The 26837-nt window shown below is 42.4% G+C and overlaps 1 protein-coding gene across 3 annotated transcripts; it reads right to left on the bottom strand.

Moving 5' to 3' along the window:
* Nucleotides 1–426: 426 nt before the first annotated feature.
* agap2 (ArfGAP with GTPase domain, ankyrin repeat and PH domain 2) lies at nucleotides 427–25108 on the bottom strand. 3 transcript variants are annotated; one of them, XM_044352215.1, is made up of 19 exons: nucleotides 22560–25106; nucleotides 18837–18895; nucleotides 17557–17644; nucleotides 17294–17379; nucleotides 17012–17147; nucleotides 15423–15557; nucleotides 15161–15279; nucleotides 14187–14339; nucleotides 13966–14040; nucleotides 13467–13571; nucleotides 11295–11475; nucleotides 10322–10447; nucleotides 10081–10215; nucleotides 9495–9554; nucleotides 9041–9192; nucleotides 7294–7384; nucleotides 6878–7100; nucleotides 4484–4763; nucleotides 427–1828 (listed from the first exon to the last, which is right to left on the bottom strand). In XM_044352215.1, the coding sequence occupies exons 1-19, from the start codon at nucleotides 23752–23754 to the stop codon at nucleotides 1622–1624; spliced, it is 3606 nt and encodes a 1201-aa protein (XP_044208150.1). In that variant the 5' UTR covers nucleotides 23755–25106; the 3' UTR covers nucleotides 427–1621. The 3 variants fall into 3 exon arrangements, with proteins under 3 accessions (XP_044208150.1, XP_044208152.1, XP_044208151.1); XM_044352217.1 differs by lacking the exon at nucleotides 14187–14339 and having other exon boundaries at nucleotides 22560–25108; XM_044352216.1 differs by lacking the exon at nucleotides 9495–9554 and having other exon boundaries at nucleotides 22560–25102.
* Between the last annotated feature and the right edge of the window lie 1729 nt (nucleotides 25109–26837).

Raw genomic sequence — 26837 nt, 5'->3', positions numbered from 1 at the left:
GTTATTCTAATGATTTCCTTCTTTTTTATCATCCTATTTCCCTCAGCTTATTTGCTGTGTCCTTGTTATATTTGTTTTAACCAAATTTAATGCAAAACAGAGTCTACAGTCATGCAGGCAACTCTGTGAGCAATAAACACAAAGGACAGCTGATAGAGATGTTGTTAGTTTTGCAAGTTTTTAGTCATAAGCTTTGGACAATTTGAAATTTTCGACGTGACAAAGCTCATCAAAGTCAGCAGGATTCATCCTCTGGGGATCGTGAACGTCTAAACCAAATTTTTAAAGCAATCAATCCTGCAGGTGTTGAGATATATTTCAGCCTGGATCATGCTGCTAGCAAGGCTAAAAACATGCTATAAAACAAAACGTTATGCAGCAGGTTGGGCCTACACACACAAAGACAAAATAAAACACAACAAATGATCATGATAATGCTAATTAAAAAAGTTTATTTTATTCCGGTAACCATTTCTTTTATCTCACAAGGGATTCACACAACCCACAAAGTGTCAAAGGTCAAACAATGACACCTGTAACCGCTTCATATACTTCACTGTAAATTCGTGGGATCGACCTACACAACAGTAACATGAATGTGTATAATGTCATAGTCTTCATGTAGTTATCTGGCTATCCCAAATGAAACCTTTAACAAATAGTCACATGTTTACAGAATGTAAAAGCATCTGCTTACTGGTTTATGCTTTTTATGACATATAAGAGAATAAGAAATTATAAAAGACGATGAAAAACAAACCTGACAAATTTTCAAAACTACCAGTAAGAAATCATTTACAAAATTGAGTCTGATTTTTCAGTTGTGTCTTCGTTACAGAGTTTAACATTAAGTATGTAGTATAGGTACATTTACAGTATATTAAAATGCAATATCTTTGACCTGTGAGAGTAACACTGACATATTTCATCTTCAAAACCATTCATTTTTCTAGTCTAAGCAGAATGTCATAATTATCTCGGCTGATTCGTCACTGGGAAACAGTTTATATTGGGCCGACTGGACCTATATACTGCTGCGACAGGCACACATAACTAACAACATGACATATTGCAGGTTTATGTCTTATTTGTAAAGCCAAAAAGAAAAAAAAAAAAAAAATAGCTGTTTTGGTCCAGTCACAACAAATTTGAACAATACAGTCATCCAAAACACGGTTTGCTCTATCCGTGTTCAAAACTTGTTGCTTTTTTTTCGTCATCATAGCTGGATTATTGCACTTCTCCTGGAGGAAGTGAAACAGAAGCAGCTCGACTGTCTGCTCTGCTCTAAAATTACAGAAGACAGCTACAAATCTACTTGAGTCATCTTGAGGTCAACAACAACACAGTATTTATCTGTCAGCAATATATCTGTCATCAACAAATTGAATGAATATTGCTTTTAAGTTGTTTGATATGTTGTTCAGTCTTCAGAAACAATTTTTTTTATTATTTAAATCCTTAATACTATGCTATATAGTCCCGTTATTTTTCTTACACCCTTCTCCAAAGCTTCAGCTCTGCCTGTATCCATGTTTTGTTTTTTTTTAAAAGGTTTCTAAACTACGAGCGTCATCCGGTTGTCGTGTGTGTGTGTGTGGTAGCTTTTCTTCAGTCCAGGCTATGTAATCCGTTTCCTGGAGCTGGTTCGCCCCAGGCTGGCAGTGCTGGAGCGGCGGGAGAGGACCGGCGTGGCAGTGGTGGGGGACGTCTCGTTGGGACAGCCGTGTTGGAGCAGAATATCGATGCAGCCTTTGCTCCCTGTCTTTCTGGCCATCATCATGGCGGTCTGGCCTTGGCTGTCTTTCGCTTTCACATCGATGCCGTACTGTAGGGAGGGATGGGGGGACGCAGAGAGAGAACATGATATTTGCTCAGTAAGATTATTTATAGATTAAATATTGATTCAAGGTGGAACAGTGTGTGCTGAGAAATGCAGGTCTAGTAGACGAGCATCTCTGCCTGTAAGACCCGAAGGCTTTAAAACCAACCAGGCAAAGCAAGAAACTGCCAAAAAACTACCCCAAAAAAGAGATTAACTGCATTTTTCAATTGATTTTGGTAATTTGATTTGTAGCAAATTTATTAGGAAATGTGCAACACTAAAGTACAACTAGGTTGAGAGCTGCAACATCAGATAATTCTATCACTTGTCTCGTGTCAAAAATCTTTATCTTTAATCTTATTATTTTAATTTATTTTGTGCTCAGATGGGGCATATTGCAAAAGTTTTTATTGTTTTCATGTTTTAAAATGTTAAAATGTTTAAATGTCTTATCTGTTTTATTTGTCATTGTCCTTTATCTGTTTGATTTAGTTCTTATTTTATCTTATTTTTATCTATTTTATTGGTTTTATAACATTTTACGTTTGCACTCTGATCAGCTTGTCAGTCATCTGTGAAGCATTTTGAATTGCACTAGTTGTATACAGTATATACTCTTCTTCATAGTATAACTTTTGCAGTTAGAATACAAGAAATCAACACACTACAGGGCTATACACATAAAGTTTGATTGATTGATTAATTGATTGATTGATTGATTGATTGACTGATTGACTGATTGATTGGAGTACAGGTTGGCGTCTGAAGCTGTGTCTCAAATCTCCACTATACATTACTTCTGAGCAGGTTTTGAACACGTCATGTGCTCACAGTTGAAAAGTGACAAAATCAAGTCTACTCAGAACATCAGGTAGGACACTAAAATGCCCGTGAACACTTTTCTCCCATAATGCAAAGCACAAAGGAATGAAAAGTAACAGTGGATGGTGGTGAAACAGTTCCATGAACACCTCAGGAAAAAAAAAAAAAGATTGAATTTTTGAGAAAAAAGCATTTTGTTGTCTTTTAGTGAGGTTGAACTTGCGATGGCATTCAGAGGTTTGATTGCCTTTGAACAGCACATGCATTGCATAATTTCCTGCTGGTATAAAACCTTGCATTATAGTGTTGGGGCACGGTGTGAGTCTAGAGACAGAGCATGACATGATTCATCGCTCTCTACTGACTTTGTATTGACTGAAGGTGCCTCCTTGTCACTTACGTCTGCTAGCAAACAACAGACACATGCCTAAAAGCTTCTGTGTGGCGGGATGCACTACCAACAGCGTAAAGAACCCAGAAGTAAGTTTTTATAAGCTGCTGAACTGAAAAACTGAGCCTTGAAGAAGACAAAAGTGGATACAAGCAATAAGATGTGAGGCATCAGCATCAGTACACTGTGTGATCCTGACAGTATGTCTACATGTGCAGCAAGCGCTTTGTCACTGGTAAGTCAAATATCCAAATGTCAGTTTTAGGCTAAATATATTTCTGCAAGTTAAACTGAAGCATTTTGACAGTTTGCAACTTGTGTTATAGTGGAATGTGCAGTATTATATTTGCAAGCAAGATAAGATCCTCTCTGGTAGACATAGCATGCTAAAATAATCCTTTGACATACTGAAATCTAAGCTAGTTACAGGCATTTTGTTAGCGTTTCAGCTCTGGGTTGCCTATCATGGCTCTGACTGTTACCCTAAAAACCACGACCCTGCGTGGTTTCAGAGTATGACACTCTGTACGCTCTGTCTCTATAGACCTTTTCAACCCTTCGACAACACCACAGGAACTAAACTCATAACTAAACTAGGAACTTAAATGTCTCTTTTGCATATTCTATGTTCCCTCTGCATTTGAAGAACCAAGACGTTTAAGCAGATTAAAAAAAGATAGTGGCCTTTAAAATGTAATTTGTCGTTTCCTCATGTGTGACATGAGGAAACGACAACAGTCCTCTTGTTTGTCTTTTTGTTTTTACTGTTACACGTCTCTGATGTTTGAATTGGATGTAAATGAATAAATAAAAAGGTACAGAGCTGGAAAACGAGACTGAAACTGTCTCCAAAGTGGATTGTTTGATGGTTATTTATCTCTGCTTTAGAACTGCAATGAAACCGTCAGCAAATAAAGTTTTATTTCTCTCCTTCACTCACTTTCTGCTCATTCATTCTCCTTTTAATCACTTCACCCTCCCCTCTGCCTTCAGCTCTTTTGTTTTTGAGGTTAATAAACATACACAAAATTGCAGGAAATGTCCACTTCTCATCTTAATACTTCCTTATTTTGAGAAGGAAGCGGTGCATGCACTGAAGCAGCTGCGGAGTCTTTGTTTGACCGTACGGCGACAGAAAACTCCAACCAGATAGTTCCTGAACTCATCAGCAGGGACTTTTCTAACAGCTGGAATTAACCTGCTGTATTTGAGGAACTTGAAGGTGACAGGATACACAAAGCACAGGTGGCTAACAGACAGCAAATTTCTGCCTCGGAGCCCCCTAACCTGTTAATTTTGTTGTGGCAAGACTATCTTGATGTTATCTACTATATTATAATTTTTTTTTGCCCTTTTACAGTCTATATTCTGTCACATCTGCTAAGGATATAAAAAGGGTGGACTCTTAGGAATCAAAGAGGTAAAAGCAGACAGGAGAAACCCACCCAGACGAGCAGCTGGGTCATGACAACATCTCCCAGCTGACAAGCAGCGTGCAGGGCCGTGCGAGGCGGCGAAGACGACCCGGCCGGTGGAGCGTTGATTTGTTCCTTGGTGCTGTGCGCCAGAAGGAGCAGCACCCTGGGAAGATCTCTCTCCGTCACTGCAGACAGCAGCCAGTCCGGCATACTGTCCTCTGGCCGCGTGGTCCCCGACGCCGGCTGAAGAGGCGGCACAAACGCCCGTTGTTCATACTTAGCACGAATCCAGGACTCTCTCTCCTCACTTGTAAAAACAGACACACACACACACACACAGGAGACTCGGTCAAGCATACAAATATATACACACAGACATTATAATATCAAGATGAAAGTCACTAAAGCATGTACTATGGCACCTTTCTAAGGATCAGTCAACTGTTTGATTACTTTCGCTGCCAGATGTTTTAAAATCCAAATAAGTGCAAATTCAGTGCCACTGAAAATTTGTAATTTGTATTTGTAATTTATTTAGTCATTGAAAACCACACATCTGAGCAGAAAGAAGTAGAAAGCACAAGAGGAAATTCCTCAAAGAATCATACCAGTGTTTGTTCATGTTTCTGCTTGTGGGAAATTTCACATTCAGATATCTGAGTCAGCTCCCAAAAACCACTGAAACTATGTTGTAAGAGGGCAAAATTGATCCAGTGTAAAGAAAAATGTGTGGTTTGTTTATTGCAGTAAAAAATTTGTTATTCTGCCTCTGAAGCTTTAATGTTTCCTACAAGCACTTGAATGCACCAAATTCAGTCCATAGCTTCAACGGTGTTGATCTGAATATAACTGACAAAAACTAGTGAAAGGATACAGCTGGTGATTTTCTATAATTGTCTTATTGTCAACAAACCTCATGTGCAGAGCCAAACCAACAATTGATTGACTTACAAGTATTGTGTGTGTGTATACAAAGTCTGATACATGTTATTCTCCTGTGCTGTAGACATTTGTAGAGAGACTGTAGTCCACAAGCAATAAAAAACACATCAGTGAGCCACACTGCTGCACTGGGTGATATGTTCCTTCACCACAGAGATTGCATCAGGGTAGTTTTTTAGAGGCGGTTCCACTTACAGAGCTTCACAGGTTTGTTGTGCTACATATCACAACCTCTTGACTTTAGCACAAAGTCAAGAGGTTGTGATATGTAGCACAACAAGCTAGCAAAGCTCTGTAAATGGAACAGCTTTCCTGCACGTGCTCAGTGGCGTCTGCCTTACACAGAACTGCTCTCCAGAGAATGAACACGTGATCGCTGTTATTAGTCTTTGGAGGTGTTTGGATACACACACACACACACACACACACACAATACTTGCAAGTTGATCAATTTATTGTTAGATTGGCTCTGCATGAGATTTGTTAACAATAAGAAAAATATAGAAAATCGCCAGCCATATCCTTAAATTATTACTTAACCTCTCTCAAGTTTGATTTGAGCTGAAACCAGCGGCTGTTTGAAGGTAGGAACATGTTTTCAGCAACCTAAAAAAACCTTTAAACCTGCAGTGTGGAACTTTTACATACAAATGAATATCTGTTACATTCAAGCCCTTGCCAAACGAGTTCACACAATGCTGATTAATAGATAAATCTTTCAGTATTTCACAGTATACGGAGTTTTTAAATCTCATGTCGGGCTCGACATTCCCGCGCTGGCCATTTGGCCTTTAATCGTGTGGCTCTTCTAGACTTTCCAAATGTTACAGGATTGTATTGACCAGATAGTGAAACGAGTTGTTTTGAGCACGGAAACACTCAAAACAATTTATCCACCGTTTTACAGCTGCAACAAAAGGTTACAGCCAGTATGTACTGGCCATCGGGCATAGTACTGGGACAAATCCCATTGGGTCGGCAGACCGTCAAAACATATCCGTTTTTACCAGCCAGCCCTCTGTCATTCAGGGTGCACACGAGAGTGTGCTGCATGCCTGTTTCAGACCAAATCAGGTGTTGCGACACACAGCCGCAGGGTTGAGCGGAGGTGTGTGGGTGTGTTTGTACTCTAGAGCATAACCGCTGTGAAACAATCAGAAAATAACGTCGTATTGATCTGATTCACCGGCTTTCTCGCTACCGGTGCTCCCTCTCTTCATTCACCCTCTAGCTCACTCGACCACAGCTGCTCTCTCCCTCGTCTTTTTTAAAATGAGTCAGGAATCCGACAGAAAAGTTTAACTTTACTTTTAACGTTATCAAACTAATAGAAATGTCCTCCCCCTCGTCCTTGTAACGTCTTTGTACTCAGGCAATCACAGCCGAGCGCCTCCCTTTACTCTCACTGCCAGAAGGGGGGGGGCGTCAAAAGTCCTTCATTCCAGCTTTAAACAAATATGTTGATTAGGTCGCGCTCACCGTGTTGCACTGGGTATGGGTTTGGTTCTGCCCTGTGTGCAGCATTCCCAAATACTGTTGGCCATGTGGTTCCCGATGGCAGCCAGGACTTGCGTGAGCTCCCCGGGCCAGTCGTCCAGGTCCAGCGAACGTACACGAGACAGGTGAGTCCCCAGGTTCCTATGGATCCCCGAGCACTCGATGCAGATCAGCGCACCCAGATTGAGACTGGCCCAGGTGGGATCTTCAGGGCGAGAAGACAGACTGATTAAAGGAAGTAAGCCCGTAATGAACTTGGAAGGATTACTGAGTAGAAATAAACAATGTGTGCAGTAAACTGAGACACTACTGCAGGCTATGGATGGTGTATGAAAGCGGGATTATCCTCCGGAGTAAATCTGCAGCTGGAGGGAAAGATGCGACATGTAAGAACTCACTTGGTGCTTCACAGTCCACACACAGACTGTTGCCTTTGGCGTTACGGATGGCCTGAAGCGCTACAGCCTCACTCTGGCTGCTCCTCCGCGCCTGAACAATAAACACAACACAAACACACACAGACACACACGTTTGAATCATTTATTTATGCCTACACAATCAATTATATTACAAGAACAAATGGTATTTAAAATCCACCTTCGCCTCTATGGGAATGCTTAGATTATATTACATAAAATCATCATCATATCACATGTATTGATTATTCCATCTGATGCTGAATCATGTGTATAGATAAATGGAAACACATGACATTTAGGTCTACAAAGGGATGCAAAAAAGCTTCTTCCACAGATATCGTTTAGAGCTCAATTATCCACTGAATATTTTGAAAGCCCCTTGCTTTTCAATCTTATGCATTTCTCTATAATATTTAATATCTATAAGTTAATAAGCAACAATACAAGTTAAAATTCAGAACTAAACATTGTTAGTTATTATTTAAGAGTTTAAAGGTCCAGTCACACCTTCCAGAAAGTGGCACAACGAAATTTATCCATGCACCTTTGCAAAATATTTGGTTTATTATCAGTTTATTATCAAACACTTCATGATTTCATAAGTTATTAGCTTTATGTAGCCTACAGCTTAATATTTTGAAGGATAATAAAGAAAAAATTGCTTTACTTCCACTAGATACCTAGTTCTCCACTGTTAGCATATCCTGCACTTTTGTGGCCTGAAAGGTCTGCAATGCCTTAAAACTCAAAAACAACCAAAAAACCTGGAAAGTTCAATATATGTACAGATTCCCAGACACCAAGGCAACATAACATTTCAACTTCCCGGCACCATTGGTGAACTACTGCAGCTGGTAAACCAATAATTTGTTATGTTGGCAAACCAACATGCTAGCCAGCTGGGAATATATGCTAACGCTAGTCAGCCACAATAGCTCTACAAGCTTCTCTCTGTTTTATCTGCCATTTACTCCTCCTGACCTTTTGCTCTCAGGATTATACATAATGATATTCCATTAAGAGTTATTAAAGTACACTGAGCTAATGAGCTTGCTAACTGCTTGTTAAATGTCAGTTAGAAAGCTTGCTAGCTTGGTCGCTAACAGGACAATAAGTGTATTCAAAAGACGAATAAACAATCCTCTTGGTGTAGCAGTTTATACCCAAACAGAGGAGGATTAAATAGAGATGGATGAGGCAAAACAGACAATGAGCTACAATAACTTCCTCCATTTGTGGACTCTCTGGCTTTCCCTTCCCTCAAAGGTCATCATGGTCAAGATCCCTTGTTAAGTTCACCAAATTGAGGGGGAAATTTTCCAGCAACATCTTCTCTACTGGGCGATCCACTGAGTGGTGAGTCCATTGGAATTTATTTATTTTGCCACATAATTAAACAGTTTTAAATGCTGGTGAGACCAGGTCTTAACTCTCAAAAACTCAACTATTCTGGTTCATCGGGGTCATCATGTGGGTGTGGTTTGATCATATCTGGTTGACAGTGGCCTAGAAACTCCCACAAAACTGTCATTAGATTTTAAATCAAATGTTTCTAAACTTAAATTGGTGCAAAGACATTTGTGGCACTTTCTTCTAATTTCGACCGGTGAGAAAAGCAGAACCAGAAACACAGAAATATCTCATGTAAATTAACCAAAACCCTGTCTTACTTACTTACTACGCTCAGAGTAAGAAGCTGAGTTTTGAGGGCTTTTAATGTGTGTACCTTGTTCCTGCCGCTCTCACAGGACTGCAGGCTGGCCAGGATCTGGCTCTCTATAGCCGACACCCACGAGTCCCTGTCCTCCAGGCTCTGAGCCTCAAAATGCCACGTCTGCCCGGTAAACGACACAATGATAAAGTCTGCGTTCTCTTCGTCTGCAAGTGAAAGGGAAGAAATTCAAATGAGATTTGCACGTGTACATGGAAGGAACGCATGCATGTGAAGGAATTACAAAAAAAAAAACATGCAAAACAGCACAAAACAGCAATTTGAGTGAAGGTGAGAACAGAAAAATCTTGGGGTTACGACAATGAAAACAAGTCAAATGAGTAACTCAAGCTTGGGATGAAGGTAACGTATCAGTCAGGCACACTGAAGAGGAAAACAGACGGAGGGGAAAACATTGTATGTAAATCAGAGCACAAGCTGATTCAGCTCCATCACCATCACTTGTTACCTGTCTTATTAATGTTTCTCAAGCTACCAAAGCTCTTTAATTTCCACATTTTGCGTTTGGCTGCAGAACAAGAGATAAGCACAGAAAAAAAAGGAAAAGAGAGAAAGACAAGTACAGGAGTTAAGAATAGGCTCTTAAGAAATATTCAGAGAAAGACAAAAAAAACCCTTCATTAAACCATGTTCTTTACAGAGGAGACAGAGCGGATAGAAGCATGAGAAAACGAGTAACTGTGCAGGAATATGTAAATATTCCTACGCAGTTAACATATTTTTTTTTTTGATAGGTTTGAGTTATTTATAACATTTCCCTGGAGAAATTCACACAGGGGGTGATAGCAAGAATCAAACACTCCCATTCAGAAGCCCCGAAAAACACACTTTAATGTTTTATTCATGTGTTCATTTTCTAGTTATTCATCAAATGTCTTTCTTTGATGCTTTTTCATTCACTCTGGCATCAGTGCACGTACATATTTACAAAGTCAACACACACACACACACACACACATACACAAAAAAAAGCAGTAGCAGTTGTATTTCCTTGTAAAAAAAAAACTGAAACTAACATCTCTAATTTAAGTTACCTTCAGCTTGCCCGACGGCTGCATCTCCTTTCTGATTCATGCTCTTCTTCCTCCTGTTCTTCTTCCTGTCGCTCATGGGAGATGACTGGCCCGGGTCTTTTCCAGCGAAATGACTGGCTGTCCCTTCAAGGGCATCTGACATTTGGTGCGAGAATAATGAATCATCCATGACAGCGTAATACGAGGTCTCGGTAAAGCTATAGCCGATGTGTGTGTGTGTGTGTGTTTGAATCCTACGTACCAACACTTTGTGCTTTGGTTGACAGTGAAGAGGGGCAGCGCTGAAGTCCTCTCTCACCTCCTTGAGGTGACAAACCACCAGACCTGTCATCGACCACAGACAGAGTGGCTGGACACAACTGAGGAACTGAATGTAAGACAGGAAGTTAAATGTTTACATATAGTATATATATAGATATATTTATATATGAGACGCAAGACCCACATCTGAAAAAGAAATCCACACTGTCTGTTATTTATAAAAACACATGACACAGTGCAACTCATTAGCATAGCATAGTCGGTGGCGGAACAAGTATTCAGATCATTTATTTGAGTAAAATGAGCAATATTACACTATAATACTTGAGCTAAAGTAGAGAGACATTAGCAACAAAGGGTACTTAATGAACACATTATTACATGTCCGTGTTATATTATTATAATGTTAACTGATCATATGTTTTGTATGTACATTTTTAATCTGAAAAGTAACTGCAGCTGTTAGATAAATGTAGTGAATTAAAAAAAGAGGAATTCTAATTTAATACCGTTGCACTCGGTGACATGTTATCTAATTTCCATGAACAGTTACACTGAAGTTTATTTTGCATATACAGCTTCCTGATACCCTAAAAAGTCCCTAAAGCACTGAGTGTGTATTAATCCGCCATTGTAAATAGTCCCCAACAAATTCACTATTTCCTCCTTTTTGAGTAACGTTTGCTAGAAACTAGCGTGCCTAGAAGTTTTAGGGAAATTACTGAGACTTTTTAAAAGAAAACCTAAATATATTTGTGACTAGTTCTCAAAAACTTATGTCTTCAGTAGGAACCAACAGGGCTGAGTGTCTCTAACAGGGAAAAGAGGAACATATTGTTGGTTTTGGACTTTTAATTTTATTTGTTGACAATAAGAAACATGTGGAATAATGCCAGCTTTATCCTTTAAATGAAACTCAGTAAGTCACAAAGTTTTCACACTAGTAGAAGTACCTGTACTTGTGTTATCAGCGGCTGTCGGGTCCTTACTCAGCCCGTTAACTCCAGGCACAACGCCGGAGGGGACAGGTGAGGGCCCCGCGGGGGCGACGGCTCTCGGAGGACGTTTCCCAGGAACCTTCACTGTCACACGCAACAAGTCTATTTCCTTTCCATGGATATTCTGCGTGTAGTCCTGAAACCAACAGAACATCACACATATTAGACATTTTCACTGGGGATATAAAAACATCTTGGTGGTTGAAGCCATGTGACACTAAGTAACACATTCTTCCTGTTACTAATTAAAGATAATTAATAACAAATTAATGTTAGCTAACTAGCAACGTTTAGATAGATATTGCTGTTACTGACAGTCAGTTGACTAGCCTTATGACTCTTCTCTACTTCTGCTATAAAAGGCTAATGTATGTTTTAGCATTTAGCATTTAATCGCTAAGCTCCACCATCCTTAGTTACTGTTGCTACACGTCTGTCAAACTTTTCATTCTCACATGGCACACAGGTGGTTAAAAGTGATAAAAGTGTCCGATTTAGCATCAAAATTCTTGGTTATTTTCCAAACAATGTCCTTTTTTCAGACAGTGGTAGACAGGCTTTTCATTTCTAGAGATTTTGTAGCCTAAAATAAGTGTTTTTTACAGATCTTTGTGAGCTAGCTGTTTCTAACATTACCTTCATGAGTTGGTCTCAGGCTTTTATGTATAATAATATAACACATTTGTTTGTGGCTAGATGTAAACTTCCCCAAATCTAATTAAGAAGGGCAGGAGCGGTAACATCAGCCTACAAACTGATAATAGCATCCAGGGCCAGGAAATACTGCACAGCGGATGTATTAGTCATGAACATGGCTATTTAATGTAAACTAACCCCACAAAAGAATGAGAGTATTATGGTAAAACTGCAAGTAGAGCTGGAACAATTAGTCGATTAATCAATTACTTGATCAACAGAAGATTAATCAGCAACAATTTTGATAACTGAATAATTGTTTTTTTTCATTTTTTAAGCAAAAATGCCAAACATTTCCTGGTGGCAGCTTCTTAAATGTGATGATTTGAGGGTTTTTTGTCTTGTAGACGATAGTAAACTGAGTATTGGATTGGATCGTCATCACCATGAGCTCTAAGACAAAAGGCATTTTTCATAATTTTCTGACATTTCTGACAATAAAATGTATTGATTGAATTGATAATTAAAATAATCATTAGTTGCAGCCATAACTGGACGTAATACTTGGAAGTGACACTGCTTACATTAGAGCAGACAAACACGATGTTTAATCACTTCTTTACACTTTTGTTCTTGTAATTTTGGGTTTAGAGAGGATTTAAAAAAGAATATATGTCAAACTCTTTGTAAAGCCACACGTACACCATTCTGGCTTATGGAGAAATCCAAAGCTTGACAATCCTGTTGTGCGTAGTTACGGTTGCTAAGCTGTGATTGGACAGTCGCTATTCAGAGGAGGGTGTTTAGTGAACGACCAAATGTTGCTAGTTGCTACTTAGCAAAAGTTACATAAGCAAACTGCTTTAAAAGCCAGTTCCTAAAGTGACAGTTCTTATTCACTGGTGCAGGAAACTCTGCACAAAATGTTAAATAAAAAAAATCAATATTAAGCAAAGGTTTCAAAGCAATTAAAGGGCTGTAAAGACAAATGTGGCCTGAAGCAGAAACTATAGTTGAATCTAAAAAGCTACAGATATTCATATTCATAATCTTATATTTGCATATCTGTGATTTTTGATTTTACATGGCGCGTTACATTAATGCAACTACTATTCTCCTTCTCTTCTTCTTCTTCTTCTTCTTGTTTAAACTATGAACGTTTGCACATTCCTGGTCAATCTTTTGTATATTTAATTTCATTCCCTTCAATTCAAAATTTAAAGCAGCTCTTCTCACTTAGAATATATATTTGACATATTTCTTATTGTAAATTTCTTTCTTTCTATTTTATACTATTAAGGTTACTTCATTCTGTGCATATTTTGAATGTTACACACCACAACTACCGAGGCAGAATCCTCGTGTGTGCAAACCTACTTGGCAATAAACCTGTTTCTGACTGTGATTCATACTGAAAACGCTCTCGGCCATTTGCTGGATGCTTCACTGTGTTTTACTGCCGTATTGATCAGTCTTGCGGTGTTCTCTTACACTGGAGCTGGAGTGGTAAGACAGCGTGCCGTTGTTGGAAAGGGTGACGTATTTCTTCTTCCATTCCTTGTTCAGAGATCTGTCACTTCTCTTCCAAAGGATGCTCTGTCAAAAACAACAACCCCAAGGTCACTGCACTCGCAACAACAAACGACACTCAGGAACGGCCTAAATTTAGAGGCGATGTCTTCAAAGTGTTGCAGCATAAAAGCGAGCTTGGTCCGACAACAATAGCTGAAAGCACTCGCACGGTATTAATAGAACACCCTTGAGGAAGGTTGAGAAAGGTTAAAAAAGATGAAACAATAGATTTTTTGTGCTGATTACGTAACATGAAATAAATAGACAAGTGCATTTTTGTTCAGTTTGTTCCCACCTTGTTGCTGAAGAGGGAATTTGCGCATTTTGTCGTGCTGCAGGCAAACCGAAGCATGTAAATACCCGCTTTATTGAATATTCAGTGTTTATTTTGTTGTATTGTTTGTCATTTTAACCATACCTGTTTGATGGGAACGCCCCGTACGCTGCTCAAGTCTCCTTTTGTATCAGCAGCTTTTTTATCTGGATCCCGATTCTGAAAGAAATCCAACAGCAGGTGTTTTAAAAGAGAAGATTTCAGCCGAAAAACGGCCAGATACGGAGCACGGCGGAGTGAAATGATGGTGTGAAATGACAGGAGGCTAAAAAGGTGTGAGACACCGGCAGTTGGCGACGACTAACCTTGAAGAGGGAGGGCCGTCTGGGGATGCTCTTCAGGGCGCGTGCGTTGATACTGCCTCCCCCCTCTCCCTGTGCAACCCTCAGGTCTTTGCGACCGGTCACAGGGGTGGAGGGGAGGGAGCAGGCGTAGCTGCTACTCAGACCATTACTGGCCTGAGAGTCGATGGAGGATGGGGGGGGGGGGGGAGGGGTAGGTGGAGGAGGACGGCGGGGTCAGGAGGTCAGGATGCAGGGAGGGCGGGGGATATGGGAGTGGAGGCGTGAGGGAAGAGATGGAGACAGTGAGAATGTGTTGAAAGACGAAACAGGTGAAACAGATTAACAAAAAAAAGTGAGCGATGATCGACAGCATGAATTTTTCAGTCGTCAATCGTCGTGAACGAGGGGAATGTGATACTCATGGAGGTGGGATGGATGTAGAATAGGTGATGAACGGTCTCGGGAGGTGGGGGTTTAAAATTAGATTTCGGTTTGATAGATGGTTTTAACTTTATAATGCATGTAACACTTCCTCAGATGAATGCTTAACTACCTAAACTGCCCAGAGAAAGCTCCACAGAGTTTCCTACGTTAGACACGATCTCTGAAATATGTGTTCTCTTCATCAATACTGAAATCTATTTAAAAAAAACCTTGACAAGTAAGAAAAGAGCATCAGAGTCTCTAACATGCTCCTAAAACTCTACAGAGGTGGAAAAATAAAAATGCTCAGTGAAAGTGAAAGAAAACACAAGTACGGCAACAGCAGATGACTTTCATCTGTGTACTATTTTTATCATATCTTATGTAATATCTGTCTAGACTAGAAAAAAGATAAGTGTTTGCTGAAGCTGAGGAGCAACTAATGAATAAGTTTCACTTCTGAATTTATTAATATTTACAAGATTTTCAAAACCATCTTTAAAAAAAAAGACTCTTTCTGTCCTGTAAGGTGAGTTTACAGGACAAACAGTCCAGCTGTTAGGATGCGGTACCTGGCCAGGAAGTGATGATGATCCAGGTGTGGAGCCTCCAGAGTGACTCGGGGAGTTGGGAAGAGACTTGCAGGCCTGCAGCGCCGCCTGCTTTTTCTGATTTACAATCTTCTGGGCGGCTGAAAAAAAAAAACCACACACAGCAGCCGTTAAATTTGTTTAACCAAACTAACTGTCGGTGAGCTGCAGCAGCTTTTCTTCATGATAAAAATCAGGCCACTCGTCCTGTCGATAGCACTTCATAAAACCTGAGTCAACTCACCCTCTGCAAACACTCGGTCGACATTGAAGCCGTAGGTGGCGCAGGTCTCGTAGAACAGCGAGTGACGCACGTCGATACACAGCTGTCGGGCTCTCTGATCCTCGATTACACGGGGGTTGGTGCTACTGATTTTATCTGAATAAAAAGAGAAATGAATGTATGGAAAACTTTATGACAGATTAGCACAGCAAAGAGTGTTTATAATACAGGCTTATTATTTGTTATAAAGGCTATATAGAGACAGATAACTAACATTAATCCTCAAGAGGGGAAACTAGTTTGATCCAAGAGGACATTAGTGGAGCTCAGGAGGAGCCATGAATGTGTTAGACACACATTTATACAATCAATATATTAAAGGAGACTTGACATTTTGTATATAATTTACTATCATGGCATCTATTGCCTGTCTGTCCGTCTTGGAAGACGGATCCCTCCTCTGTTGCTCTTCTTGAGGTTTCGTCCATTATTTGGTGGAATTTTTTTGCATCTGAATTGAGGGTCTAAGGATGGAGGATGTTGTACTGCTGCACAGATTGTAGAGCCCTTCAAGTCAAATTTATGATTTGTGATACTGGGCTATAGTTAGTTAGTAAGTGATTGAGTGAATGAGTTGGTCTCTAAATGCTTCACTCAACTAGAGACTGAGGACAATCTCCCAGTTTTCCTTGTTCAAACTGGGTGGAAACACTTAAAGAGTTTTAAAAAGTCCTGCATTGCAGAATCGATCCAAAGTCTTTAGTGCAGCCCTTCATACTGGAGCAGTGACTCCCCCCGTTCTCCTCACTAAAGGGGAGAATAGGAGGAGAGCATCATCTCCAGTAAGACACGTCCTTGACAAAATGTAAGCGGCGTTGGAGCATCTACCTTGCATTTAAAAATCCCCAGACGATTGGTAGGCGGGGAGATTTCTGATTGATCGGTACGTTAAAGTGCCCACATGGACATACAAGAAACCAAAATACAGCTGCAGAGATGAAACATTTGTCAAACATTGACACGAACTAAACATCTCACAGAACACTGCAAACAAAGAACTTTGTCTTCTGTGCCAAAAATAAAATCAGTCACATCAAAGGCTCCTTTCCTGAAACACAGCTCGAGTTTTTTTATTATCATCTAGAAAAAATCATCAGAAATTAAGGACAATTTACTTAATAGTGTAGCCATTAAATCATCATATAATGAGCCATTTTTTCTTCAGACATTATGTTCTAATTTAGGTTTGTACCAAACATCAACAGACTATCTTTCATCAGTTTCCTCCGGGCATCATAAAAACAGATTACACTGTAATCTGTTTTGTAAAATAAAAAAAGAATCAATCCTACAAACTAAATAGAATAAATAAAATAAAGCAGTTATTTTTTGGCAGCGCATCTCTTCTTTTCTTGGCAAAGTTCCCATCACCTGTCAGCCAGTGGATAATGTGAAACCATCACGTTAACAAAACTGGACTAAAAGAGAGGTAAAAACTCCGCAGGGTGCCTTTAACGTACCGTATTCATCCCTCTGACTCCAGGTGAGGATGTTTTAGGGCTCAGAATATGTAAATCTGCGGCTGTGATTCATACAATTTGTGCACTGACCTTGAGTGCCGACCACTATGACTGGGATGTCTGTGCGGTGAGCGCTGAGCTGGCTGTAGAGCTGATAGAGCTCCTGGAAGCTGGCCTCGTTTTCCAGACTGAAGACCAGAATCACTGCGTCAACCCAGCTGCTGAACTGAAACGGAGAAAGAGGAGGAAGACATTAACTCAGCAGGCACCAGCCTGATGGATGATGAGTACTGCAGCTATTATGCATACTCACTGCTGTCTCTCTCTCTCTCTCTCTCTCTCTCTCACACACACACACACACACAGAAGCACCTGTGCATCAGGTGGTCCAGGTTCCTCCCGGATCATTAATAAATGACTCTGTCCATCCACCAGCACTTCCTTTTTATACCTGCCACCTGACAAGGACAATGACAATGACAGACAGGTTATTCAGCAGCTGGTGGCAGAGAGACAGGCGTAGGATGAAGCCATAACACACACCAGGCTGCTACTTTTAAACTGAAACCCTTTTGTGAGCAACGTTATAACTCAGCTACCTAAAGGAAACACGTAGAGATGTTTATCTCTCTTACCATCAGCCTTCTCAATTGCAGCATAACTGCCTGTGATGTATTTGTTCACCAGCGCTGACTTGCCGCTTTTGATACTACCCAGAATGCCCTGAGAGAAAGGAAGGAAGGAAACACAATACCATGAGGTTAATTCAGAGTCAGCGTGCATGAGCGATCACAGCGCAGAGTATCGAATATCAGATTGAATTGAGATGCATTCGACTCAAACTTCCTCCACGTAATGTTGTTTGTTCCTTATAGTTGGTTTAGTCTCTCTGGTAGCAGATATTGAATTTCTAACTTTAGATTGCTGTATTGTTGTTTTATCCATATATGGACATATATTCAGCAGAGGAGGATGTGCTCAGATCCTTTATTTAAGTACAAAGTCACACATTAAAAATACTCCATTGCAACCAACATTTACATACAGACGCAGTATCATCTGCAACATGTACTTCAATATTGACAAGTAAAAGTAGCTGTAATGCAAAATGGGCCCGTAGCAGAATCTTATATTATTATATATAATATATTTTCAGATTTTTAACTTGTAGGCTGAATTTAAAGGTGTATTTGGTCAGTATGGAGCCAATTTTAAAGGACAGGTTCACAGTTTTTTAAATCTGTCTGTCAGTGCCCAAATAAACATTGACAGAGGTTTTTCTAGCTGTTATCCAGTTCATACTGACCATTTAAAGATTCCTTGCTAGTGTACTTTCAGTGTAAACGATGGGGCCAAAATGCTAACATGCTAACAGGAAGCTTCAGCAGTCTGTGTTTTAGTCAAATAATATCTTACACAGTTACAGTCTTCATAGTACATAATTCTCTCTTTGTGTCTCTCAGGGGGATAGTGATAAAAAGAGGGAATTTTGTACTGAAAGGACTTTAAACGTTGGAAAATATCCACTTGATTTGATTAATTTGGACGCCTCATATTAGCCTCAGATAAATATTTTGCTGGATTTTGGCGCCGATCACTGAAAGCGCATTAGAGAGGGATCTTCTACTGGCCGATATGAACAGGAGGAATGATTACAGCAAAATCTCAGTGTTTATTTGGGTACCTGACTAATGGTTTAGGACGGACTTATCCTTTAACTATGTTATATAACAACTGTGTATTTAATTTATGGCAACAAATCATATTTAACTTAATGCTTTCATTAAAAAACCTACTAGTGACTCTGGCTGTCAAATAAATGTGTTGTAGTGTGATAAACAGCATAATATTTCTCTCTGAAATGTAATGGAGTAGAAATATAAATTGGAAACTAATAGCAAGACTTTTTCCTCACCACTCTCAGCTCTGGGATGGATCTACTCAGGCTCCACTCCTGGCTGTTGGCAATACTTACTAGAGAGACAGACAGAGACAAACAGTCAGTGAGGCAGGGACACACCGAAAGAAATTCATCATCCTGTACCATCTACAGTAAAAAAAAAAAGGGCAGCCACATCATGATGGCCTGTGGGAGAGCAATAAATCACACAGCCGGCAGCTGCGTGACTGTCCGCCATAAGCAGACGTGTGGCCTAGCAGGTCGTGTTAATGAATATAACCTTTCAGTCACAACGGGGGATTCTACAAGGTGCAGCCACACCGCTCGTTATCCACTTTCCTCCCCTCGTGCTGTAAATGACGGGCAGCTGTGCGATGAGGCCTTTACCGGATGGTTCGGGTTCAGCTGCCATTCAAAGATGTCTCCTCCTCTCTCCTCCTCTTTCTCTCTGAGCTAAAATTGAACTGAGATGAGTTTTGATGTGCTGAAGTCGTGAGAAATCCCAAGAACGTTCACACGGGCGCACACACATGCATGTACAGTAGTAAAGAGGGGGAAGCTTTGCACACAGCTGTGCCAATGTCCCTACTGGGAAAAAGAGGTGGCATGCCCCCAATGTGATGTGACGCTCACACCCAGACACCCAGCTGCAGCTTCAGAGGGACGAGAATAGATGGACAGACAGAGAGAGAGAGAGAGAGAGAGAGAGCCTGAGGAGAAACTGAGATAGAACAAAACTAATGCTGCATTCATGTCATATCAGAGTTATTATAATCACAAGTTGACTTGTAAATAGTCAACATCTGAGTCTCTCAAGTTGGGAATCCAACTGTGGAAGTGCCTGAAAACCAAACAGGACATGGACAAAAGCCTGGCGTTCAATCTAATTAACCCCGAATATATTTGATACGGTGTTATATCAATGCACAGTGTTTTAATCTTTACACAGCCGACTCTGTAAATCCGACAACCGTCTTGATTACGTTAATGCTCGCAGGCCATTTACACGGGAATCTCTCTTATCTGTACCATCATCCCCTGTAACAAGAACGCAGAATAACAGTCGATATCCACACCAGCAGCTTTATGAGGATTACTTTTACTTGTATGAGGCTCAGCTAGATGCTAATTCCAGCACACAGACATGCTCAGATGCTGCTGTTTGCTAGGTATTTATACCATGTTCACCATCTTAGTTTAGTGTGTTAGCGTGCAAACATTTGCTAATTTGCATTAAAGAAAGTACAGGCTGATGAGAATGTCATTAGTTTGCAGGTATTTGATCATAAATCAAAGTATTGGACACATTTTGACCTCATGGCGCCAGATGAAAAGTTAAGGAATCGTCAACATTATTAAAAATTCATCCAGAGTGGGACATGAATGTCTAAACCACATTTTAATGGCAGACCATCAAAAATATTTGTCAAGAAGTTTCACTTAAAACTGCAAATGTCAACGTCATGGTGGAGCTAGAAAAAAAAATCAGGGGATCATCAAAATGTTCAAGATACATCGTCTGGTAGCGATTAAATGTCTGTAACAAATTTTGTGCCAATTCATCCAGGAGATGTTGAGGTATTTCAGTGGATGAGCAGCACTAGAGGAAATGTCAGAGGATCACTAAAGTTGGTATGATTCATCCTCTGGGCACCATGAATGTTTGAGCCAAACTTCATACAAATCCATCATATAGTTGTTGAGATATTTTAGTTTGAATCAAAGCATTGGACCAACAAACAGACCAGCATTACCATATCTAGAGCCAAGCAGCTAAAAAAAAAACCAGTTCAGAAACAGAATAAACATCAGAAAATACAAATAAAAACAGAGAAAGACAACAGAGGAGACCAGGAGTTAATGTCAGTCCGACAGATATGATGCCCGCTGCCCTCGGTACAAATGTGTGATGTGTCCTTCAAAGACAAATGATGATTCTTAATCATTCAGAGTTGTCCAGGCCAACACTGCACAGATAAAGCCCAGTGATGATGCTTCAGGCCAGAGAAAAGAGGCTCACACACGAGCTGCCGCTGCGGGCAAGCTCCCTGGTAAAAAAAAAAAAAAAAAAAAGGGGGCAACTCCTAACCACACAAACAGAGACAAACACACACATGTACTTTTGTCTTTCTGAGTCAAAGCTGCTGTTGCCAAAAGTGATCAGACAGTGTGATCCTTCTGCTGCTTCGGCACAGATTTCCCACAGAAAGCCAATTATCCACAGACTGCGCTCCAAACCAATCATGTGCGATCCACCACATCCCCCCCACCACCCCACCCCCCCCCCCCCCCCCCCCCCCACATGTAGCCTGTAGCTGACAGTCAAAACTGCCAATTGTTCAACTTAATTCTTTCTTCTTTTTTGGGGGGTGGGGGGGGGGGGATTTTTTTTTTCTCAGAAACCTCTCAGCTTGTCTCAAAGCACGACCACACACACACACACACACACACACACACACACACACACACGCCTCCTCCTCCACCACCTCACTGTTTCATCATACTCTGCCTCTGTAGCAGCAGCAGCAGAAGAAGCAGCAGTCCTGCCGGTTGCCATGGCAACACTTCCTCCTGCCCTCAGTGTGTATGTATGTGTGTGTGTGTGTGTGTGTGTGTGTATGGTGTGTGTGTGTGTGGCTAGTCTCACTACTTGAGTGAATCCACAGTGTGCATGTGTAATAGTGTGAATACACAATGAGTGAATGAATACATAAAACACACACACACACACACACACACACACAGTCTCTCACTCCCACCGGCTGACACTCGCTCTTTGAGCAAACATGTTTGTGAAAGAGATGCACTGTTGTAGCTGCAGCCGTCGACACGCAACGTCGAGGAAAAGAAAAAGAAAAAAAAAATCTCACAACCAGCGAGTGTACATCCTAAATCTTAAAATGCGGCATGAACGCTTTGACATGATAGAATTTAAATTGCATACCCGACAGAGACAAAGACGGAGTGAGAGGGAAGAGGAGGAATAATAATAATAAAAAGAAAAAATCCCATATAGTGACAGAACATGCAGTGGGTGGAATATCAAAGACGGGATTAGAAATGTTCTTGATTGGCTGTGGAGCCACACTTCCTTTTTTTTTTTTTTTTTTTTTTTGGACGTGGGTGAACAAATATCTCATGTCTTTTTTTTCTCTCCCTCTTTCCAACCGTTTCAGCTTTATAGAAACAGAGCCAAAGCAAAGATCCACCAGCTCCACCAGCTCCTCTCCCCTTTGGCTTCATTATGAGATTTAAACCCATGCTGGGAACGCTGCTTTAAATGTGTATGTGTGCAGAGATTAAACCCCTCCAGCGGTGTGAAATCGGGCCCTCTTGCGCTCTGAGGGGAATTAGATTAAGACTATCCGAGATGATTCTATTGGCAGCTTCCAGATCAAAGAAACTTCATCTGTCATCAATTTGCAGCCGCTTCAGGAAGAAATGTCTCTTGACACGTGACACGTATTATAGCCTGTTAAATGTCTATTCCCTGCGTGGGGTTCCTCCTTGAAAAGATCAACCCCACCCGACCCCACCCACTCATTTTAAATGGATGCCTCCGCACAGATGAAGGGGATGTGTCAGTATGTCTGATAGGCCTAATTGTTTGGCGGGGAGCTGAAGGCAGGAGTGTTTGAGTGTCTGATCGTGTTTTGATGTCATGGATGTTGTCGAAGAGGTGACAGTTATGTGTGTGTGTGTGCGCGTGTGTGTGTGTGTGTGTTTGTGACCTCCTACCTTCCTCCTCACTGGAGTCTCTCTGTATATAGACAGGAGGCGCTGTGGAGGATGACCCCGCTGCCCCCGAGCTGCTCTTTGTGAAAATGCCACTGATGAACTTGAGCATCTTCCTGTCTTTAGCGGAGCCTCGTTGGCCCTGCTGCGCCTGCTGGGCCTCCCTGGCTAGACCCAGGTCTTCAGAGAGGCTGTTCAGGTCGCTGTTATCCAACGTGCGGCTTTTCCCCTTGCGTGGCGGTTTGGGGGCCTGGGTCGCAGGTGCGGGTAGGGAGGTGGAACCTGACTTTAGTCGCTCCTTCCTGGGGATGTCTCTCATCACCGCAGCCATGCCGCCTCCGATCTCCAGCGGTAGTCCGGCGTGAGCTTCATCCTGCAGGTCTCTCCATCCTTCGGGCCTGCTCGCCTCGGCCCATGAGGCCCTGCAGGGGCCTGGAGAGCGTGTAGGCATGCGGCAGTCCTTCCGGTCGAGGCTCTGGGCTGAGGTAGGGCTGCGCTCTCTGCCATCTCTGGAGTCCCGGCCCCGGGTGGCCACGCTGCTGTGAGACTTCAGCAGACTCACAGGACGCTGTCCCGCCGGGCGTATAGGGAGGCTGGTTCTGGTCGGGGTACGAACGGGATCGACCACCTCCGTTGACGGTGTCGTTGTCAGCGATGGAGACCTGCATTGCTTCGCCTCCGGGGTGGAAAGCGGCTTCTCTGCCCGTGTCAAGTCTGTCTCTGCGGACTTTTGAACTCTCTCGGCCTGTAAGGGGATCGAGAGGTTGCACGGAGGCTTTTCACTTCCTTTACTAAGAGCATCAACAGCGGAGGGAAGTTTATCTTTCAAAGGGCTGAGGGGTTTTCTCTCTCCATCTTTGAGTTCACTTAACTTGACCCCTTTCAAATCAGCAGCAGCAGCAGCATCCTCAGCACTTTGCGGTCCCTCCACTCCAGCTCCATTTTCCGCCCGCGCAGGAGCTTCACCTTCAGCCTCCGCTCTCACCCCGGCGGAGGCCTTCTCCTCTTCCTCCTCTCCTCCTCCTCCTCCTCCTGCCCTCCCTCCCGGCCGGGTCTCCGGCCCAGCGTCCACCTCCTTTGCTCCCTGGCTGCTGTTCTTGGCCTCCCCTCCGCCATTCTCCTCCACGGCCTCTACCTTGACCAGGGTGAGGGAGATGAGGTAGGTGGTGCGTTGCTGCAGGGTGCCGCCTCCGCTCATGTGGTCAGGCTTCAGTAGACACACAGTAGATGAATGAAACCAGACAGAGTGACATGAACAGCTGACAGTCCGCCAGCGTGTTGGGATGTGAGAGAATCTGACAGCACGACAGAGACTAAAAACTTACATGGAGGGAGATTAAGTTTCTCCTCGGAAGATAAAACAGCAGAGCGACTGTTGGTTTCATCCATCCCCCAAAATCCCTATTTCTTTGTTTCGGATTTTTAATTTCAGTCACGGATTTCTTCGCTGACTGCAATTTTTTTCTTCTCTGGAATACAGTAAGAAAAAGAAATCCACTCTTCCTGACAACCTTCAGCAGACTGTCAGTGCAGTCCAAGCATCTCTTTTGTTCCTGTGAAATACCCAATTAAAACCTCTCCTCTCTGCATATGCACGCAGCTACTGATGCAAATAAATCTTCATTATGGCGCCTGATGCCTCGTTCCTGATGGTAATTATTTACTTGACCTTATTTTTTTTACGTGCAGCAGCCACATCTTACATGTTGCTCAGTCCATCCTCTTCTTGTGCTAGATCCTCTCAAAAAAAAAACCGGGATTCAATTCAGAAAAACAACTGCCCCGCATCATACGTCATCAAAAAATGTGATCAGCAGCAGCTGTAAAGTGAAAAAAAAGGTGAAGTCTTTAAAAATTCATTAGTGTCACCCTAAAGCAGCATGGCACAGTACACCCAGAGCTGTATGCAATCCGGTCCAAGATCATGGGCTCTCGTTCCCAGCCTCACATGTGTGTTGACAGCAGCATCCATTCAGAGAGCGCGGCGGCAGGAAGGCAGGCGGCCTCGCGGAGACGCACAGGAAGGACACTGATGAGGGCTGAAGGGGATCAGGAGGAGAAACCAACCAGGAGAAACCGGGCGGATATCTGGAGATGCATGACCGAGCCGGGGCGCGTCCGGCCATCACGCCCCTCTCGCTGTCTCCGGGGCCGCTTGCGTCCTCTGAGCGCATCAGGCGTTGAGCATGACAACACACGAAAGAAGGAGCCGCCGAGGCGTAGTCACCGCCGCTCGGAACAGCTTTCCGATAGAGAGACACCGTCGCACAGGTTCAACGGGTCCAAAAACGCATCACACAAACGCACACACACATGCACACACACATGCACAGCTCTTCTCGCTCCTTCTCCCACAAAACACACTGATAGGAATCACCAGCGTCCCTCCCTCTAACATGCCCCTCCTTGTTGTAATGGGCAATCCATACAATGCAGGAGCTTCTCCTCTTTCCTTTTCCCTCCTTTATTTTCTCTCTCTCTCTCTCTCTGTTTCTCCTGCTGCTTCTCTCAGACTGTGCAGGGTCCCTGCTCTTTATTGCTCATCCCCTCCCCATCCACATCCCCTCCCCTCCATCTTTCTCCCTGCGTGCAGGAGAAGAGGAGGAGGAGGATGAGGAGGGGAGGGAGGGGAGGGGAGGCAACTGGTATAACGGCTGGTGGTAAAGCAGCAGTGCACACAAGCTGGACCTCCTAAATGAAGGGGAGACCGCAGGAGAAACGATCAGTGACAGGGAGAGGCAGCAGGGTTAGAGAGAAGAAGAAAAAAGAAAAGAAAAGATGGATGCATGTTTGTGGAGGGAGAAAAAAAAGACACTCAGGGCAGGATGTGTTTTCCAAGTGTCATTTATACAGCTGCCAGAATAGTTTCATCAAGATCATCCATCTGTCTTCAGCTGTCTATTAGCTGTGTGTGTGTGTGTGTGTGTGTGTGCAGCTCTGTGTGGCTCCTCCTCAGTAGGAGGCTTGGCTTGTTTGTTGCTAAGGTGTTACAATCTTCCTGGCTCTGGTGGCACAATCATCTCCTCCATGTCCCTCCTTCCTTCCTCCACCTCCTCCTCCTCCTCCTCCTCCTCCTTTTGGTACATTCTGCATAGCTATCGTTCCCTGGATCTCTGTATCAAAATGGTGTTTCTCTCTCTCTCTCTCTCTCTCTCTCTGTGTGTGTGTGTGTGTGTGTGTGTGTGTGGTATATGTGAGTGAAAGAGATTTCCTGTGAGTGTATTGATCTGTAGTCTATTGCCTACTATGGCATGTGTTCATTAGCAGAAGTGGGTAAGCTCTGGGCTCACAGCATGAATCGAGCAACGGCATGAGTGGATGAGAACATATTGGACATCAATAGTTGGACCACAGAATGCAAAAAAAAAACAAAAAACAAATTAAACACATATATATTTATATTAAAGATGCAATTGATGAAAAAACCTGTATGTGCATGTGTAAGAAATGATGTCTGAAAAATAATATAAAATAACACACAAAAGCAATAATATGAGCAAAAGTAGATGAGGAGCTGCAATTATGCTGCGTCCAATAACAACAACAACAACAACAACAACAACACTGCAGCAAACATGATTACACAAACCATCATTTGAAATATTACCGGGTGTAATTTCATGTTAATTACTCTCTGATTAGAAAAAAAATCCTTGATGTGAAATCAGAGGATGCCTTTCCCCCATAGTGCACCACTCTCTCTCCTGCCTCCCGCCATCATCCCATAATACAGGATCTGACTGTCCACCTGCTCAGCCCGCCTCCCCCCCCCCCCGCCCCCCCTCACCGTCCTCCCCCCCTCCCTCCCTCCCTACCACAGTCAGAGAGAGGGCAATAACTACTCACACTGAATACAAAAGACCTCTGACAGCCGCCTTTGGCTCAAGGGGAAACGCATGACCTGAGAGAGAGAGAGGGGGGAACGACGACCACAGCTTCCAACACAGGGGAGAGGAGTCATGAATAAAAAAAAAAAAAACTCAAATAGGAAACGAGAGCTGAGCTTCTCTTTAAAAATCAAAGCGTAATCTCAGGAGAGTGATGTTTGACGTGTGTAAAAAAGTGTGAACACCAAGTGTGTTAAAGTGCACGTAAGGTTTTGCCGTGCTGCACCGCGCCTCTAATCACCACGAAATGGAAACCCACATATAAGACAGAAAAGAGACTTTCTAGAGAAACACACGCGCCACCTTCTTTCTCGATTTGACGCGCGTATCCAGACAAAAAGCTCCCTCCGACACCCACGGACGGGTGCTGCTGTCAGATGGACAGTGGCCAAGG

This window comes from Thunnus albacares, chromosome 5 (assembly GCF_914725855.1).
Source record: "Thunnus albacares chromosome 5, fThuAlb1.1, whole genome shotgun sequence".
Classification (NCBI taxonomy): Eukaryota; Metazoa; Chordata; class Actinopteri; order Scombriformes; family Scombridae; genus Thunnus; species Thunnus albacares.
The sequence above is the reverse complement of the archived record's forward strand: the minus strand, read 5'-3'. Positions and strand labels throughout refer to the sequence as shown.

What these genes read in the sequence shown, in the direction of transcription:
- agap2 (XM_044352215.1), bottom strand. Translation starts at nt 23,754, where the DNA reads ATGAGCGGAGGCGGCACCCTGCAGCAACGCACCACCTACCTCATCTCC. An exon ending in CATAGTGGTCGGCACTCAAG is followed by an intron (nt 15,558 to 17,011) that starts GTCAGTGCACAA and finishes CTTTTTATTCAG; the next exon opens with ATAAAATCAGTAGCACCAAC. An exon ending in AGCCGTCGGGCAAGCTGAAG is followed by an intron (nt 9,555 to 10,080) that starts GTAACTTAAATT and finishes CTTGTTCTGCAG; the next exon opens with CCAAACGCAAAATGTGGAAA.